We start from the raw sequence: 18,997 nt of genomic DNA, 5'->3' as shown, positions 1-18,997 counted from the left end.
ACCAGACAACGCAGGGAAAGTGCTTAGCACGCTGCCTGACACGAACTTACTGTGCCTGGCTGCTGCTGTTATTTATCACTAACACTTGCCGCAGCAGGTCGAACGCGAGCGTTTGCGGACCAGGCGCTGAGGGTCACGTGAGCAGCTTGGGGCTGGGAAGATCCCCTAGCACCACCCCGGCCCCGCCCCGCGCGTAGCCACGCCCACCCGCCAGGGCCGGAAGAGAGGTTGCTTAGCAGCGTGTGTTTCTCCTTGGCCTTGGCTGCGGCGGCGGAGGCCTGGCGATGCCCAAGAACGCAGTGGTCATCCTGCGCTATGGACCCTACAGCGCAGCAGGCTTGCCGGTGGAGCACCACACCTTCCGCCTGCAGGGCCTGCAAGGTGGGCCTCCCCGCCCGCCGCGTTCGCCCCTGAGCGCCCCAGCCTCTGAGCATCCGTGCGGGTGGTGCCCCGTGCCTAGGCTTTCCTGCCTCAGACTCCGACGAAGCGCCACCTCTCCAGGAAGTCTTCCGCAGGATGATGTAGCAACCTATGGCTTCCAGGGCTGGGCTAAAAGCGTGGGAACGCTCTTCTATCCAAGAGTGAGCTGCGGGCCCACCCAGTGCCCAGCAAATTACAGAAATTACCTCCCTAGAAAAAATTACATAACCCTGCTTTAAGAATTGGGAAACTGAGGATCAAGAATATTAAGTGACTTTAACAAGTCAAATGGCTGGGAAGTAGCATTGCTGGGATTCCATCTCTTAATCGTTCATGCAACAGACTTTTATTAAGCACCCAGTGTGTGTTGGACACCCTTCCAGGGACTGAGGACACACTGTTAAACAGTGATGAATGTCTTTGAAGTAATCTCCTTGTTAACTGCTAAATGACAGTTGTGCCTAAGCTCTAACTGAGGCTAGGGTGGTGCCATGGGAACTAACCATAGTGGGACCTGTGACTAGCCATAATGGGAGGGGAGAGGGAGAGGTCTGGAAAGGCTCATTTAAGTGGAGCCTTAAATGAGCCCACATTTGAGCAGACCTTTAAAGAATGAATAGAAACTAACCAGGTACAGAGAGGAATGTCTTCCAGGCAGAGGGGACTAATAATGTAAGCAATGGCTGGAGGCATTCAACAAATGATGTATTAATATTTGTTAAACTGATGGGGGATGAGGCTGGAGTGGTAGTCAGGGGCCAGATCCTGCAGGGCCACAGACAAGTTTTAGGCAGGGGATGAAGCTGTTACCACTCTGAGAACAGATTACAGTGGGACAAGAGTGGAAACAAGGAAAACAAGACTGTTGGGGGTGGTCCAGGGCTGAGATGAGAGTAGCTTGGACCATAAAGGAGACTATAGATCAAAGTGAAAGCAATGGTACTTCCTGAGAGGATGGATATGTGAGGTAAGGGTAAAAAGAATGTTATCCGGATCTAGTCAGTGTCTGGCTTGAAACAGTGCTGATGGATGGACGTACTGTCCACTAAAATCGAAGACACCAAAGATGGACCACAATTTGGAGGAATATGTGGAACAGTTCCAGAGGAACAGTCTATTTTGGACATACAGATAGTCCCCGACTTAGACTTTTTGACTTTAGGATGGGTTTACTGGGAGGTAACCCTATCGTAAGTCGAGGCAAATCTGAACTTACAATGGTTCTACTTAATGATTTTTCACTTCATGATGGGCTTATCCAGGTATTAAGCCCACTTTCCATTTACAGTGCGTTTATTGGGACCTAACCCCATCATAAGTCAAGGAGCATCTGAATTAAGCTTCATGTGCTTTCAGTTACCTTGACAGAGGTGCTGAATCAGCTCTGTTGTTCTGGAGTTCAGAGAAAAAGTCTGAAATGGAGATAGAAAGACATGAGTCATTGACTTGGAGGGAACATATAGAATGAGATGACAGCCCAGGAATCAGCATTGATGAACTCCCATCATATGACCCAAACTAAGAATCTTTCAGGCAAAATACCCTGAAGTCGAAGGACACAAAAATTAGTTTTAGCTGAGCAATCAGGGAAAGCCTCCTGGAGGAGATAGCATTTGAGTTTGAGTTTGAAGGATGGGTAGGATTTCAATCAGCAGAGGAAGTTGCTTTCTGTGAGAGAACAGTTGATAGAGAAATTTGTGTTGCAAATACTTCCATGTTTGTATTCATCTATTGGGACTGCCATAACAAAATATTATAGACTATGGGACTTAAACAATAGAAATACATTTTTTCAGTCTAAAGGCTAAAAGTCCCTGATCAAGGTCTGGCAAGGTTAGCTTCTGGTGAGGGCTCTGGGTGCTCTTCCTGGATTGCTGACAGCCACCTTCTCTCTTGTCCTCACCTGGTGGGATTTTTTAGGGAGAGCGAGGAGCAAGCTCTCTGGTGTCTGTTCTTATAAGAAGAAATACACTAATCCTATCAGATTAGGTCCTCACCCTTATAACCTCATTTAACCTTAATTACTTCTTTAAGGACCTATCTCCAAATACAGTCACATTGGGAGTTAGGGCTTCCATATATGAAGTTGGGGGAAGGGGGCAACAATTCAATTCATAGCAGTGTTGCATGGTGATGTTTAAAATGTTTTGAAGTTTTGGCTAAGAGCACAGCCTAAATAAGTGACTTTTCTCTTCCTTCCTCTCTGATGAGCCACACCTACTCACCCTCACTTCATAATCCACCTTTAGTTTATGTTCACTTTCTCTAAAGATAACGTGGATAAAATATGTATTTAAAATTTTGCCATTTTAACCATGTTAAGCATACAATTCAGTGACATTAATTATCTTTACAATGTTGTGGAACCATCACTGTTCTCTCTTTTTAAAATTTTTCAACACCCCAGACAGAAACTGTATTCATGAAGCAGTAACACTCTGTCCCTCTATGTCCGGAATGTGTTCCTTCTGGTGGGTTCTTGGTCTTGCTGACTTCAAGAATGAAGCCACAGACCTTGCGGTGAGTGTTACAGCTCACAAAGTGGCGTGTCCAGAGTTGTTTGTTCCTCCCAATGGGTTCGTGGTCTGGCTGACTTCAGGAATGAAGTTGCAGACCCTGGCAGTGAGTATTACAGCTCTTAGAGGTGGTGCAGACCCAAGGAGTGAGCAGCAGCAAGACTTATTATGAATAGCAAAAGAACAAAGCTTCCATAGCGTGGAAGGGGATGCGAGCAGGTTGCTGCTGCTGGCTCGAGAGGCCAGCTTTTATTTCCTTATTTGGCCCCACTCATGTCCTGCTGATTGGTCCATTTTTACAGAATGCTGATTGGTGCATTTACAATCCTCTAGCTAGACACAGAGCGCCGATTGGTGCATTTACAATCCTCTAGTTAGAAAAGTTCTCCAAGTCCCTACGCAAACCAGAAGCCCAGCTGGTTTCACCTCTCACTTCCATCCCCAGGCCCTGGTAACCTGCAATCTACTTTGTAGTTTATTTCAGTTAGCATAATATTTCAAGGTTTATCCGTGCTACAGCATGTATTATAGTACTTTATTCCTTTTTGTGGCAGACATACCATATTTTGTTTATCCATTCATCTGTGGATAGACACTTGGGTTGTTTCCACCTTTCCGCTACTGTGAATAGTGCTGTTAGGAACATTAGTAAACAAATATCTATTTGAATCCCTATGTTTCAAGGGAGTGAAATTGCTGAGTCATATGGTAATTCTATATTTAACTTTTTGAGGAATGACCAAACTGTTTTCTGAAGCTGCTGCACCATTTTACATTCCCACTAGCAATGCACAAGGATTTCAATTTTCTTTGGTTTTAATTATAGCCATCCCAGTAGGTGTGAAATGGTAACTTGTGGTTTTCACTTAAATTTCCCTAATGATTGGTGATGTTGAACATCTTTTCATGTGCTTATTGACCATTTGTATGTCTTTGGAGAAATGTCTGTTCTTTGCCCATTTTTTAAATTTGGTTGTGCTTTTTTTGTTACTGAGTTGGAAAATTTATTTAGATATTCTGAATATGAGACCCTTAATAGATAAATGATTTGCAAATATTTTCTCCCACTGTGTAAATTAGCTTTTCACTTTCTTGATAGTGTCCTTTGCTGCACAAAAGTTTTAATTTTAATGAAGTCCAATTTATCTGTGTTTTTCTTATGTTACCTGTGATATGTTGTTTAAGAAACCATTGTCTGCTGGGCACAGTGGCTCACACCTGTAATGCCTGCACTTTGGGAGGCTGAGGCAGGTGGATCACTTCAACCCAGGAGTTCAAGACCAACCTGGTTTGAAGTTCAAAACCAGCCTTTTTTTTGTAGAAACCAGCCATCTCTATAGAAAAGACAAAAATTAGGTGGGTGTAATGGCACGCACCTGTAGTCCCAGCTACTCAGTAGGCTGAGGTGGGAGGATCGCTTGAGCCCTGGAGGCCGAGGTTGCAGTGAATCAAGGTTGTGCCACTGCACTCCAGACTGGGTGACAGAGCAAGAAACTCTGTCTAAAAAAAAGAAAGAAAACGTTGTCAAATCTAAGATTATGCAGTTTTGCCCCTATGTTTTCTTCTAAGAGTTTTATAATTCCTAAATTTAGATCTTTGACCCATTTTGAGTTAATTTTTGTATATAGTGTAATGTAAGGGTCCAAATTCATTCAAAAGATATTCATGTGGATATCCAATTATCCAAGACCTTTTGTTAAAGAAACTGTTCTTTACCCATTGAATGGTCTTCGCACCCATGTCAAGAATCAACTATTCATTCCTATCAGTCATTGTGAACATTTATTTCTAGGCTCTCAATTCTATTCCATTGCTCTATATGTCTATCCTTATGTCTGTATCACATGATTTTGATTACTGTAGCTTTCTAGTAAGTTTTGAAATCAGGAAATGTGAGTCTTCCAACTTAGTTTTTTCTCAAGATTGTTTTATCTGTTTTAGGTACCTTGCAATTCCCTATGAATTTTAGGATAGGTTTTTCCACTTCTGCAAAAAACACCATTGGGAATGTGATAGGTATTGCATAGAATCTGTATAATCCTTTGGGTAGTATTGTTATTTTAACAATATTAAGCCTTTTAGTCCATGCACACAGGATGCATTTTCATTTATTTAGATCTTCCTTAATTTCTTTTAGCAACTTTTATAGTTTTCAGTGTATAAGACTTGCACCTGATTGTTTGCATATATTCCTAAGTGTTTTGTTCTTTTAAATACTATTATAAATGGAATCATCTTCTTTATCTCCGTTTCAGATCAATCATTGCTAGTGTGTAGAAATACAACTGCTTTTTGTGTGTTAATTTTGTTAATTTCTTCAACTTTGCCAATTTCATTTATTAGCACTAACAACTTTTTTTTTAGGAACACTAGCAGTTTTGGGATATAAGATCATGCAATCTGCAAATAGAGGTAGTCTTCTTCCTTTCCAATTTAGATGACTTTTATTTCTTTTTCTTGCCTAATTTATCTTTCTGGTACTCCTAATACTATGTTAAATAGAAGTGGCAAAGGTGGGGCATCCTTGCCTTGTTCTTGATCTTAGGGGGAAAACGTTTAGCGGGTCTTCTTCAATCAGTTGAAGGCCTTGAGAGAACAAATGTTGATGTTTTTCAAAGAACAAGGGACTCTCCCCAAGACTGCGACATAGAAACTCTACTTCTATCTGTAGCCTAGCCTGTGAACCAATTCCTCAAAATCTCTCTTTCTCTCTCTCTCTATAGATAGATAGATAGACAGATAGATTTATAATTAAAATTATATGAACAAAATGAGAATATCAATAAAGAAAAATTCTAAAAAGGAACCAAACAAGTCATATAGGTCATATAGTATGTTTGTGTATATACACACACACACACACACACGCACACACACACAGATGGTCCCTGACTTACAATTGTTTGACTTACGATTTTTGACTATATGCTGATGCTTTCAGCTGTGTACATTAATGGTGAGTACCCATACAACCCCATTCTGTTTTTCACTTTCAGTGTAGTATTCAATAAGTTATGTAAAATATTCAACACTTTATTGTAAAATAGGCTTTGTATTAGATAATGTTGCCCAACTGTAGGCTAATGTAAGTGTTCTGAGCATGTTTAAAGTAGACTAGGCTAAGCTATGATGTTCAGTATGTTACGTGCCCTAAATGCATTTTTAACTTACAATATTTTCAACTTACGATGAGTTCATCAAGACTTAAGTTCATTGTGAGTTAAGGAACATGTGTATATATGTATAATATATATATATTTGTGTATGTGTATGTACACACACACACACACACACAGTCACACACATATATATTTTATTGGTTCTCTTTCTCTGGAGAATTCTGACCAATACAACAGGTTCTTGTTTTTTCCTTTCTGCACTTTAAATATGTATCCCACTGCCTTCTGGCCTCCATGGCTTCTGATGAGAAAGCTGATAATCTTACGGAGAATCTGTGTGTGATGAGTCATTTCTTTCTCACTGCTTTCAAGATTCTCTCTCTGTATTTTGACAATTTGTTTCTAATATGTCTTAATATAATACTCTTTGAGTTTATCCTGCTTGGAGTTGGTTGAGCTTCTTGGGTAGGTATTTTCATGTCTTTCATCAAATTTGGGATGTTTTCAGCCATTATTTCTTCAGATATTCTTTCTGTCCCTTTATCTATTTCCTTTTCTCCTGGTACTTCCACTAGGTATATGTTGTTATACTTGAGGGCATCCCACAGGTCTCCAGGGCTGTTCATTTTTCTTCATTCTTTTTCCTTTCCACTCCTCAGACTGAGTAGTCTCAATTGCCCTGTCTTCAAATTTGCTGATTTCTTCTGCTTACTCAAATCTGCTGTTGAATCCGTGTAGTACATTTTTCATTTTAGTTGTTATACTTTTCAACTCCAGGACTTGTTTGGTTCCTTTTTAGAATTTCTCTTTATTGATATTCTCAGTTTGTTCATACATCATTTTTCTAATTTCTTTTAGTTCTTTGTCTCTGGCTTGCTTTGGCTCTTTGAGCATATTTAATGTAGTTGATTTAATGTAAGTCCAATGCCTGGGCTTCCTCAGGAACAGTTTCTGTTAATTAATTTTTTCCTTTGCATGGCCCATACTTTCCTAGTTTTTTGTATGCTTTGTGATTCCTTTTGTTGAAAACTGGACATTCAAATATTATAATGTATAATTTCTGGAAATCAGATTCCCCTCCTTCCCCAGAGCTTGCCATTCCTAACTGTTGAAGGCTTAGCTTGTGGTCAGTGTTTTGACTAAAGGTTTCTTGAATGCAAGGAGCTTTAAAATCAAACAAACAAAAATCCTCTCCCATTATTTGCGTATTTGCTCCATTTTGAGACACTCCTATAAAACTTGGCCAGGCTGTTTACAATTTTGCCTCAGCCTTTACTTCCTGCTTTCACGAACCTATAGATCAGCCAGTGATGAAATTGCAGGATCTTCATGGTCTTTTTTGAGCGTGCATCCTGATCTGAGCCTGTACTGACTTTCCAAATTCCCCAGTATACATGGGTGCTTTTGAATGTCCTAATTTTTCAAAGAAACTCTGTCTAGATTTTCTCTTAGGCTTTATGAGATCTGTTGTGTGTCTCAACTGTAATCTTTTACCCTGACAGTTGCAGGTTTTTCATTTGCCTTACAATGTTTGTGAGCACTGCCCACAGTTTTTCCACCCTGTGTGAATTCCAAGTTAGGCAAACGAACACAAGTGCCTTGATTCAGTTCTTCAGGAAGCCCGCAGATGGGTTAGAACAGACAAACACAGTAATCTGTAAATAAGGTCCACTCTGCTCCCTCTGGAATCAAGAACCAGAGTCCCATACTGGGAACCCAGGCTGCTATCTTCAAGACTGCCACCAGGTCGGGGAAGTGGTGCGGCAAGGGCAGGCAAATATGCCACAAAGCTTTCCTACCATTTTAAAGCTACCTTTTCTTTGATTCAGTATTCACTTGGTTGCTGTAGACCTTTGACCATTTTCTAGAGTTTTGACAATGTTGGTTCTGACCATTTCTGGGTTTGTTTGTTTGTTTGTTTGTTTGTTTTTATGTATCTGCAGAGGAATGGGAGTTTGGAGCTGTCTGCTCCTCTGTTTTGTGGAAGTTTTATGTTCCTTGCTCCTGCCACAACCAGGATGATTGTAGGAGTTCCATTAGATCATTTATATACCAAAATTTTTATTAAAGCAGAATGCATAAGTGAACGTTTTGTTATAATATACAACTTAACAGTATTGGGGGAAACTCCCCACCTAGTTTGTCCACAAATCCTGTCAGCTTTACTTGTCACCTCTCCCTCGTCACTTATCTCCTGCCTACATTCTTGGCACTTCTGGCAGAGAGATGGCATGAGCAGAGGATAAGCACAGGGACTCTGAAGTCAACACCTACAGTTTCAATTGGGCTCCACCATTTAGTAGCTTTGTAGTCAAGGTGAAAATCAAGTGGTTTTACCTTTATGAGCCTCAGTTTCCTTGTTTGTAAAAGAGGAATGTGAATCCCTGCCTCACCGATGTGAGATTCTGATGAGCAAGTGCACGTAAAGTAATGAACTCCATGACTGCACACAGTAAGGGCTCTGCAAGCATTAATTCTTATTGTTCCTGAGGAAGGTTCATTGAGAAGGGGGGGTGCAGGCAGCCTGGGCACTTCTGGGGAGCAGCAGGCTATTGGGTCTGGTTGGAGGAGGATGTGCAACAAGGGAGTCCAGCCTGTCTCATCCTTGGCAACAGGAAGCCAGCGAAGGTTCTTGAGCTAAAGGATGATGAAATCAGGGATGTACCTAAAGAGTCCAATTTTGGAAGAAGAAATTTAAGGAGGAGAAGTGGCAGGGTGGGAGGTGGAAAGAGCTATTAAGAAATATTAAGCCAGTGGCTAGAAATTACGTTCTGGAGTTTGGAAGAAAGATGAAGGCAGGAGATTTGAGTCAAGAATAGCTTTGACTTTAAATGACATCTCTATGCTGATGAACTTCCAAATTTATGTCTTTAATCAGGACCTGTCGTTGCCACTGGCATGTTGAGTAGGCATCTCAGACTTAGTATGCCCCAAATTTCCAACTAGACTCCTAGCACTCACCCCCACCAGCAGCTCTGCCCACTTCCCCTCTCCACTGCTCACAGCAGCTCCATCTTGCAGTTACTCAGGCCTGACACCCTGCAGGCACCTCTCACTCTTCTCTTTCCCTCACACTCCCTGTTTAGTCTGTCAACACAATTTGTCAGCTTTGCCCTCGAAGTACACCCAGAATTAATCCCTCTTAGGCCTCCTGACTACCCCCTCTGCATTTTTTGTCCACCCGCCAACATCTCCTGCCTGGATTACTGCCATGGCCTCCTGACTCCATTCCCTGCGACCCTCATCTGCTTGCAGTCTGTTCTCAACACCACAGCCAGCTGATACTGGTAAACCTGAATCACAGCACGGCCTTTACACCTGAGAACATTCCAGGCCCCCCCCACCAGCTCACTCAGGGGAGAAGCCAAAGGCTCACATGGCCCCCTAGGCTCCTCATGGCCCCCCAGGTTCCTCATGGCCCCTCTGATCTCACCCCCTCCTGCTTCTGCCTATCCTCTCCCTGGCCCGCTGCTGCAGCCACAGCCACCTCCTGCAGTCCTTCAGTGCTCCTAGCCAGCTCCCACCTTGGGGCTTCACAGCCGCTCTGCCTGGAACGCTCTTTCCCACGTGGTTTTCAGCTTCATTCTCTCAGTCTCAGGATATTCTTCAAAAGCCACCTTCATGGGCAGGCCTTCCTTGGACATCCCACCAAAAACGTCAGCACTTCCCTCTGCCTCCCTCTTCCTGCTCTCCCTTCCCTCCTTATTTCTTCTTCATGCTCTTGATTACGTACCTCAGCACGCACTCACCTGTATACCTTGTTACCCTTCTCCCCCACATGCTTTGAGGAGGGAAGGGGCAGGGGTTCTTGTCTGGTGCTGTTCTCTGCTGGGTCCCAGCCCAGAGCTGTGCCTGGCATATTGTAAGAATAAACCTTAGTTAAAATCAACCTGCATAAAGCCGAATGCTAGAACCACAGGAGGTAAGACTGCAGAGGAAGCAAGGAAAGACAGGACTGGAGATGGCAGGACGAGACAGCCCCGCTGAGGGCAAGGTGTGTTAAGAGGAGCAGCCTGTGGAGGAGCAGGCGCAGACTGAGGAGAGAACTGGAGGCATAAGGGAGCAGGTGATGGCATTTCGAGAAGCAAATGACCAGTGGGCTCCAAACTATTGAGCAGAGGTGATTTCTAGGGAGAGAAGAATTCATGGCTGATTAAAGACTGAGAAAAAGAGTATTTTCCTAATTTACCCTCAGCAGGAGAGCAAATTGAACTGTCATCGTAGAGGACAACTTGTCAGTGTCTGTTAAAATGTGATCATATACTGTAGAATCCAGCTGTTCCATTTCTCAATATCTTCCTTATAAAAGAAAAAACAAACCTCATGCACGCACAAGGATGCATGCTGTGAATGTTTTCCACAACATTCTCAGTGATAACGAAAAATTGGAAACAACCAGAAAAAGGAATGACTAAATAAATTGTAGTGCATACATCATGTAAAATGCTACACAGCACTGAAGAAGAACGCAGCCACTCTATGTGTGTGACAGGACTGGGGCACACGATGCAGTGCGAAGGGAACAAAGCATGGTCTTGAATGCCATGGTCTTACTGCTACTGAAAAAGACAGAGGGAGAGAAGAATTAGGGGTGATTTTTAAAATTTTGTCCTTTTCTGTAATTTTAAGGTTTTTTTTTAAAAAAACTAATTATGAATCTGCATTACATTGATAACTTGATTTTTTAAATTTAGAGTTCAAAAAACATATTTGTTTTTACCATCAAAAGTATTTTAAAGAACCAAGAAAGGAGGTGGGTCTGAGAGGGGTCGGGAGCTCTGGGAAGCCATTGAATTGCGATAGTTTCCTGACCTCTGAGAGGGCGGGCTGTGGACCTGGTGAGCTGAAGGTTTCCCTGCAGGAGGTGGGCGGGTAGAAACACAGCAAAAAGGAAGGCAGCAGGCGCAGGCGGCACTTCCCACAGTAGGGGAGGGGAAGAGTATTTGGAGAAGAGCAAGAGGAGCATTTTTGTGGCTGAAGGAGACTTGAGGGTTGCAAGGTATCAGTAGGTGGTTGATTTGTAAAGTCAGTTCTGTATATCGATGAATGATAAGTCATGTAATACCAGCAGCCAACAAGGGCCAGGGTGTTCACCACAGCAAAGCAGGGAGCATCTGCACCCCCCACAACTTTAGACCCAGCAGGCAGAGAGTGGTACCTTTGCAGGCCCTCCTCTGTAAAATCTGCATCTGAATTCTGTGTTTCTTTTAAAATTACAGCTCTTTATCATTTCCCGAAGCCCTGCTGGCTTTAGAAATAGGCCTGATCTTTTCTGAACTTACCATGCCTTTAGCAATCTGAAAATTTTTGTTCTCTCTTTATTATCCATGAATTATAATAACTCAGCAAAATGTTTCCACTATGACCTCAATGCTGGTGAAGCTAAACTAATGCTTAACAAAAAGTTCTAAGTAATTTCCCTGGCCACGCTTGCCCCTTGCATGCTGTACTTAAGTTTGCCAAATGACCCCCTCAGAGGGCTTGGAAGGAATTGAAACCAATCCAGAAAATAGAATCCACCCTACGTAGCTGAGACACCCTGTGTGCCATTCTCCTGTGCTAGCTATGCATCGGCGGCCCTCGCTCGTGGGCATAGGTATGCCTCTGTGCTGAGTAGAGGAGGGAGAGAGGTCTGTTTACCTTTACTTCCTGACCAGTGGCATTTAAATCATTCGCAGATGGTGCACAATTCCACCAGCACCGGCAAGAAGGGAGGCTTTTGCATGTCCCTTTCGTTTATTTAGATCCCCCTTGAAGAATGAGGTGCCACTTCAAAGAGGCAGGCGGGCTGCAGGTGGCCTTATAGCTTCTGGTTGATTTATGCTGGAGTTTACCCACTGCCTTTGCACAGGCTTTGTTTCAGGGAGTATATTTATCTGACCTTTCTTTGACTAGACAACCCCACAGCAGCTCATGGAAGGAAATGGGTGCTCCATTTAGAGAGGTGGCATTTGGATGAGCTGCAGGAATTCCGGGGTGTCTAGTGTTTGATCCCTTAAGCCTGCACTGGCCACCTTAGAGCCAGCTCAACACCTCCCAAAGTGATGGGAAGGGAGTGTCCTGGGGCTGAATATTCAATGTAGACTCTGAGGCAGCTTGTCGCTTTAGCAAGAATCAGACTTAGGTCACTCTGTGGGTCAAAAAGTGTCATGGGCAGTGCCCAGGGCCATTCTATGTTTGCTTCTTCAGTGAGCCTGTATTAAAACCAGGCACTTGGAGAGAATTCTGGTCAGTGAGGAAGACACGTGCCCTTTAAGACCATGAGAGCCTGTACTTCGTGCCCCTGTAGAGGGCAGAGTGAGGAGTGGTGTGTCTCTTAAGAGGGTTTCTTCCTGTTGGACTTAATTTGCCCGAAGATGAGGTGGACCCCCACTATTCAGCACCCCTCAACTCTATAGGGTGAGTGATTCGGTGGATCAAATACTGTTTCTGAGCTACATCATGCTGTGTAAGTGCCACTGTCCTCTTAAAACAAACTCCAAGCTCAGATGTCACATGAGGCTCAGTCACCAGGTCCTGCAGGAGGGCCGGGGCAGGTTACAGCGTGCTTGCCTCCTGGGGCCTCCTCCCATAGGGCTGCTCCTCGCTCACAGTCCATGCACCCTCGCTTCTCCAGGCCTTAGAGAGCTGGCACTGGATTTTAACCGCAGAGTGGCAGCACCTTGCCTCACAGGTGGGGGTGGAGGGCTGGTGTAAGGTGGGAATGGAGAAGCTGTTTTGCTCCTGATTTCTTCCTGTCAAATTGAAGTCCATCTTCCAGGAGTGTCGTCAGACAAATGCAGCTCCCCCGTCCTGAGGGGTTGCTGCTGAGGGAGCATGGGATCCCAGAAATCTCTGCGCATGGACTGCCTTTATGTCTCCCTAGATGATCAGCTGCCTTTCCACACGAGCTGGACCACTTCATTTAAACAAGTCACGGGTCCAAGCTGAGTGTCTTCTTCAAAGACGTTTAAGAACAAAACACTTAAACAGGATACAATAAGTATGCCAACGAAAAAGATGCAACCATTTTTTAGAGACGCATTAGCTGACACGGGTCAATTAGGGCCACCTCTGGGTACCCAGGGAGTGCTGTCTTGTTAATGGAGATCCTTGCTGAGTCTTTTTCTGAAGTTCCTTTCCAGAAGTGAAATTAAAATCGCAGAATTAAAATGTTCACAGTTGGGGCTGGATGTTCTTGAACTGATTGAAAGATGAAGAAGTGGACACACCAACATTTTGAAACAGCAATTGTCTCTGTAATTAAGTACAATTAACTGGCATAACTGTTTGCTTTACTCCGTGTAAAACTAACTGAAATGGCAAGACTTTAAAGAGTATGCCCCCGTCTGTTTTCTCTTTCCATCCTAACTAAAATTCTCACCAACATATGAAGACCAACAAAGGTAATGATTGGCACACTCACTCTAATATTGATGTTATGGGGTAAATATATCCAGGAAACTGGGGAGAAATACATTGGAAAAAATAGAGCTCTAGGCTGTCTAATGTACATCATTTCTTCTAAGCCACACACCTTTGCATTTCCACAATAAAAAGATTAAATCCAACAATTATTCCATGACTGATCTCTGGGGAAGGAGCCATTGAATGTAAATGGTAACCAAAATGCAGATTCCAAAGGTAAGAATAAAAGTTACTTCATTAGCTTTTCTAAAAAACTTTTTTTTCAGATTATTATAGGCAATCTGGAAAATGCTGAAAGAATAAAGAGAAAAACATTTCCCAAAATCTCACCACAGACAGATATTCAATGGGTATTTTCTTCATCCTTATATACATATTTGAATTCATATTGACTGTATATTTTAAACATGTATTATACATATTTGTATCCTAAGTTTTTGCTTATATTGCAAGTATTTTTCTTGCCATTAAAAAAGTTCATAAACATTTTTATAAATGTCCAAATGGATATTCCACCATTTATTTGGCCATCCTCTCATTATTAGATGTATAAGTTATTCACAGTATTTTGCTATCATAATAATAGAGAAAAGACATCTTGTTGCAAAAATCTGCCTGTATTGTTTTATTTTTTTCTTTGGGAAGCTTTCTTTTAAGTGTAATTTCCTGGACTAAAGATTAGAATCATTTTTTGAGGCTTTTGGTAGGTACTGCCAGATTTACCTTCAGAAGGTGCTCAATGTGTACTTCCATCAGCAGGGTAAGAAGCTGCCTATTCCCCCGAGTCTTCTCCAGCACTGAGTGTGGTCTCTATGAGATTGAGCCTCTGGAAAGCCCAATAGCCCTTTACTAGAGAAAGCTCATTGTTTAACAGATCACTTTGGTGTGAGACAAATAGCAACTGAAACCTGAATTACTCAGGCCTCTGGCTGTGCTTCCCAGCAAAGGTGAGGGCACCTGGGACCAGCACCCAGAAAGTGCCTACCAGGGCATTTAAGTGATACCCATGAGCAGCTAGATGGCAGACAAGCTACTGTCATCATGAGGACTGCTACCAATCAGGTTAGTTTGAAGTCTGACCCCATGTCACTCACCTCCTTTTCTGTCCTTCCCAGCTGTGTTGGCTAGAGATGGACACGAGGTAATCCTAGAGAAGATAGAAGACTGGAATGTGGTGGAACTCATGGTGAATGAAGAAGTCGTTTTCCACTGCAACATTAAGGACTTGGAGTTTGGTAAGCCCTTTGGCGACATTTCCAGCCAGGACTTTGCCTCCTCTGAGGAGTCCCTCAATTTCTAGTTGAAATGATCAGTATGTCATGCCTGGATTCAAATTGGGTTTCTTTCTGAGACTGAAACTTCTACTGAAAGCCCTGTGCTTTCAGTGGCACACACAGGAGAACATCCAAAACCACACAGTAAAGTGTGTGATGCTTCAAGTCTTCCCAAACATTGGAAACAGAAGAGGAAGGAAAATGAAGTGAAGCCCTGGACTTCAAGGGATGTGATGGAATTAAGGGATAACAGTTTTTTTTGTACTTTAATAATATACATTCTATTATTGTTTGCTTTTGAAGCTGCTTTTGTTTCACTTGTTTATTCTATCCTGACTTGCTAAGATAATTTGAGTTGATATGCCAGCAGTGCATGACACTATCAGCAACATTCATGTGATGTCTTTGTCCTGGAGAGCTTATGGCCTGGCAGGCTGGCACCGTGCATGCCTCTCTGTGCTCAGAAGTTAAAGCTTTGCAATCCACTAACACTCTATTAAAAACTAGTTAACATTTTACCAGCCCGTGGCCTTTGAAAATGCACTCTGAGTGGAACCCACAGGTATGTCTGATATGATAACAAATTGTATATAAAGCTGACCAAAAGACAATTATATCTATTTCCCTAGGAGGCGATGGTAAACTAGACCCATTGTGTGAAAAGGCCAGGATAGCCGTGCTGAACTCCTACTGATCTCCTCATGGAACAGGCATCTCAAGTCAGCAGAACAGCAGCTGCCCCAGCCATTCTATGATACAGGGAGAAGTGGCTGTGCTGCAGTGTGGACACTGGGCTCTACTAGTCAGAGCAGGGCAACTCGGGCCTGACCTCCAGCTTACACAGCCTCAGGAATCTCACCCGGCTGCACAGGAGCTCACAGAAATAATAAAAACCACATCATTTGTAACATCTCTCAATCCCAACCCACAGGGAGAGCCCTCCAATATCAGGTACACATTGAGCTGAAGGAAACAATAAAATGCAATCAAATAACAAGGTGCCATTCCTGACTAATAACACATAGTTGCCAGAAGCATCTGAGATTCCGTTGTTTAGTCCTCAAAGAGCTCAGAACAGGTAAAATTAAAGAGAGGTTGGGGGAAGGGTGGGAATAAAGGCTTTTGAAAGTCTGAACCAAAAGCAAATGTTAATATTTGGAAACCTTGTTATTCCTACAGATTTATTTCGACTCCTGAGGGAATAAATATTTTAAATTGCTAATATAAAATTAGCTGAAATCAAATCTTCAGTTACTCTCATCTAAAACAAGAAAATGACCTGCCTTCTTTTGCATTAAGATTGTCTAAGGAGGGCACGAAGAGTCCTTGGCAGAATGTGAGATGGTTCCCTGGTCCCTCTGGAGTAGAACACCACCCCACAGAGTTAAAGAGGGTTTTCGCTGTGTTCAGTGTGAAAATCAGTCTTGTCAAAATGATATTTTTACTTTCCAGTCTTACTCACCAATGTGTGGATACATTCTTAACTATAGAGTAACGGAGAGGGGGAAATGTGGATATTGATCGAAAGACGTCAAATGGGAGGTCATGGTAAGAAGGCCTCACACCTATGAGAGAAAACCAGATTCGCTAACAGAAGACTCTGGACCCAGGGCACCTGTGCTGAAGGAGCAGGGCCTTCAGGATCGCTCAGAGAGCTACAGCCTTGCCCCCTCTGAGAGCAGTCCTAACCATTGCCCCAGGCAACCTCAAACCCTCCTGCACCCCAGAACTTCAAAGGCCACCGGGGACCATAAAACTGCTTTCACAAGTTCTTTCTCATACAGGACAAAGTAAGGGATATAATTTTTAAAACCCCAGCCCAAGCTTCACTTGTCAGCGTTGATTCAGGGATTGTGAATGACTTAGAACTCTATGGAACTATTTAAGCATCTCCTTACTGAGAAACTGGGGCTCAAAAAAGATTCTTCCTCCCAGTGTCTGGTGCCGGTTTTCACGTATCTTTTGTAACCCTAGATTTAGTCCCTTTTTGTCAAAGACCAGTTTAAGTTACTATAGATGTAGCATTCAATCTTTGTTTCAGTATAACATTTTGCTACAAGAGAAATCCATTCTCATTAAAGAAAAATGGAAAAATACAGGTAAAAATAAAGTACAACTTTAGGAACATTTTTATGTATTTCAGTTTGGGTTTCTTCTATTTATGTCTGAATATTCATAAAGCGATAGACATGTAGAAATCGACTTCATCCATTTGAGATTTGTGCACAATTTTGTAAGTTTTTAAAATTTTTTCAACTTTTAGATATAGGGGGTACATGGGCAGGTATGTTGAATCTTTTCTTAAACGTAACATTTTACGTAGAGCCTCTTCCCGCATGATTTGTTGATTGTCTGAGCATTTTGTCTTGAATCAGGAAATCCCTCCCTTGAGCAGTGATTTCTACTTTCATGGCCAAAACTTTTTCAATGCTGAGAACTGAAATTGCTAGCTTCCGCTGTCTGCATTTGGAGTGGGAACTTCATCTCCAAAGGCTATGGAATCCTGTCTCTTCTAGCCCTGCAACTCCAGCATTAAACTGGTACCAAGTGCTTCCCTCGGCAGCCCCATGCCCTCCTCCAGCATCCCTCTCAACACCCCAGGTTGTATTTGTGCCTTCAGGGTAGCACCACAAGCGAAGAGGACCTGCCCTCCTTCGCTTCATGACCGGAGCTGAAGGGCAGGTAAGGCGAGTTAGTACATGGATTCTAAGAAAAACCAGAGAAGCTTCTGGGAGATGCCTGTGCCCACAGCCCTGTCTTTCAGTTCGGACTAGAGGCAAATGATGCCTGAATCAGCATTGCTGGGAAAAATCACTGAGGTTTCCTCTGAGCCATGGGATTGGGGAGTGTGGGGGACAGGTGAGGTACAGCGAGGAGATTATAGGGTTATTCTGCCTTCCATATTGTAAATGTTTTTAGTGGTGGAATTGATTTTTACTTTGTATGTAAGTGTGTGTTAGGGGTACTTTTCAAACAAAAACTTAAAATAAAATCAAGGCCGGACACTGTGGCTTTTGCCTGTAATCCCAGCACTTTGGGACTCCAAGGTGGGTGGATTTGCTTGAACACAGGAGTTCGAGACCAGCCTGGCCAACACGGTGAAGCCTCATCTCTACAAAAAATACAAAAATTAGCCAGGCTTGGTGGCATGCATCTGTAGTCCCAGCTACCTGAGAGGCTGAGGCAGGAGGATCACCTGAGCCAGGAGCTAGAGGCTGCAGTGAGCCTAGATCACACCACTGCACTCCAGCCTGGGTGACAAAGTGAGACCCTGTCTCAGAAAATAAAGATTTTGACATAGAAGCCACCTGTCTATGTGGCCTTATCCTCCTCTGTCACTGATTAAGAAGAACTTTCTCTTTGGAAATGTCTGAAGAATGTACTGTCATCCTCCTCCTTTGCCTCCCTCTCTCTTGAGCACGCACCTCCCGGCCCAGAAGCAGGAGACACAGCTTGCTCCCCATCAAAGGCAAAAGTGCCCTGTGCTTCAACGTGCTAGACATTTAGGTGCCTTCATGCTTTTAAAATACCACTGATTAAATCACATTTTAAGTTTTATAAGATGCCAAGTCAATGTCATTATTATTAACATGTAAAGAAAGTGTCTTTTAGAATAAAGTTAGAAGCATAGCTGTGTCTTAATTGTTTGTTTTTGTTTTTGAGACAGAGTCTTGCTCTGTTACCGAGGCTAGAGTGCAGTGGCGCGACCATGGTTCACTGCAACCTCTGCCTCCTGGGTTCAAACGATCCTCCTGCCTCAGCCTCCTGAATAGCTGGGGTTACAGGCACTTGCCACCAAGCCCAGCTAATTTTTGTATTTTTAGTAGAGATAGGGTTTCTCCATGTTGGCCAGGCTGGTCTCCTGACCTCAAGTGATCCACCCACCTCGGCGTCCCAAAGTGCTGGGATTATAGGCATGAGCCACACTGAGCCTGGCCCTTAACTGTCTTTAAATGAAATTTGGAATGTCTAAACTTTTTCCATTTACTTCTAAAATTTAAAAAGAACAGATTTTCAAGGGGTCTTCCTGGGTTCCTGCCTGGGGCCTTATTGGCTATATCTGCTCCCTTGGTAGGATTGCCCTTAAAATCTGACGATTGGCTGGAGGCTGTGGCTCACACCTGTAATCCCAGTGTTTTGGGAGGCCAAGATAGGACATTTGCTTGAGGCCAGGAGTTCCAGACCAGCCTGGGCAACATAGTGAGACCTCATCTCTACAAAAAGTAAAAAATTAGCTGAGCGCAGTGGCATGCTCTTATAG

At 43.1% G+C, this 18,997-nt stretch overlaps 1 protein-coding gene across 1 annotated transcript; it reads left to right on the top strand.

Annotated features, from left to right (window-relative positions):
* Positions 1–221: 221 nt before the first annotated feature.
* C11H10orf53 (chromosome 11 C10orf53 homolog) lies at positions 222–18,353 on the top strand. Its single transcript, XM_010382841.2, has 3 exons — positions 222–381; positions 14,578–14,697; positions 15,366–18,353. Exons 1-3 carry the CDS (start codon positions 285–287, stop codon positions 15,428–15,430), a joined length of 282 nt encoding a protein of 93 aa, XP_010381143.1. The 5' UTR covers positions 222–284; the 3' UTR covers positions 15,431–18,353.
* Positions 18,354–18,997: the final 644 nt, after the last annotated feature.

The sequence above is a fragment of the Rhinopithecus roxellana genome, chromosome 11 (genome assembly GCF_007565055.1).
Source record: "Rhinopithecus roxellana isolate Shanxi Qingling chromosome 11, ASM756505v1, whole genome shotgun sequence".
Classification (NCBI taxonomy): Eukaryota; Metazoa; Chordata; class Mammalia; order Primates; family Cercopithecidae; genus Rhinopithecus; species Rhinopithecus roxellana.
Note: the sequence above shows the minus strand (reverse complement) of the source record. Positions and strands in the feature narration are given on the sequence as shown.

Excerpts from the sequence above, each read along its gene's own strand:
- C11H10orf53 (XM_010382841.2), top strand. The coding sequence starts at position 285 with ATGCCCAAGAACGCAGTGGTCATCCTGCGCTATGGACCCTACAGCGCA. Across the intron at positions 382-14,577 it reads CCGCCTGCAGGGCCTGCAAG|CTGTGTTGGCTAGAGATGGA; the intron begins GTGGGCCTCCCC and ends TGTCCTTCCCAG. Across the intron at positions 14,698-15,365 it reads CATTAAGGACTTGGAGTTTG|GAGGCGATGGTAAACTAGAC; the intron begins GTAAGCCCTTTG and ends CTATTTCCCTAG.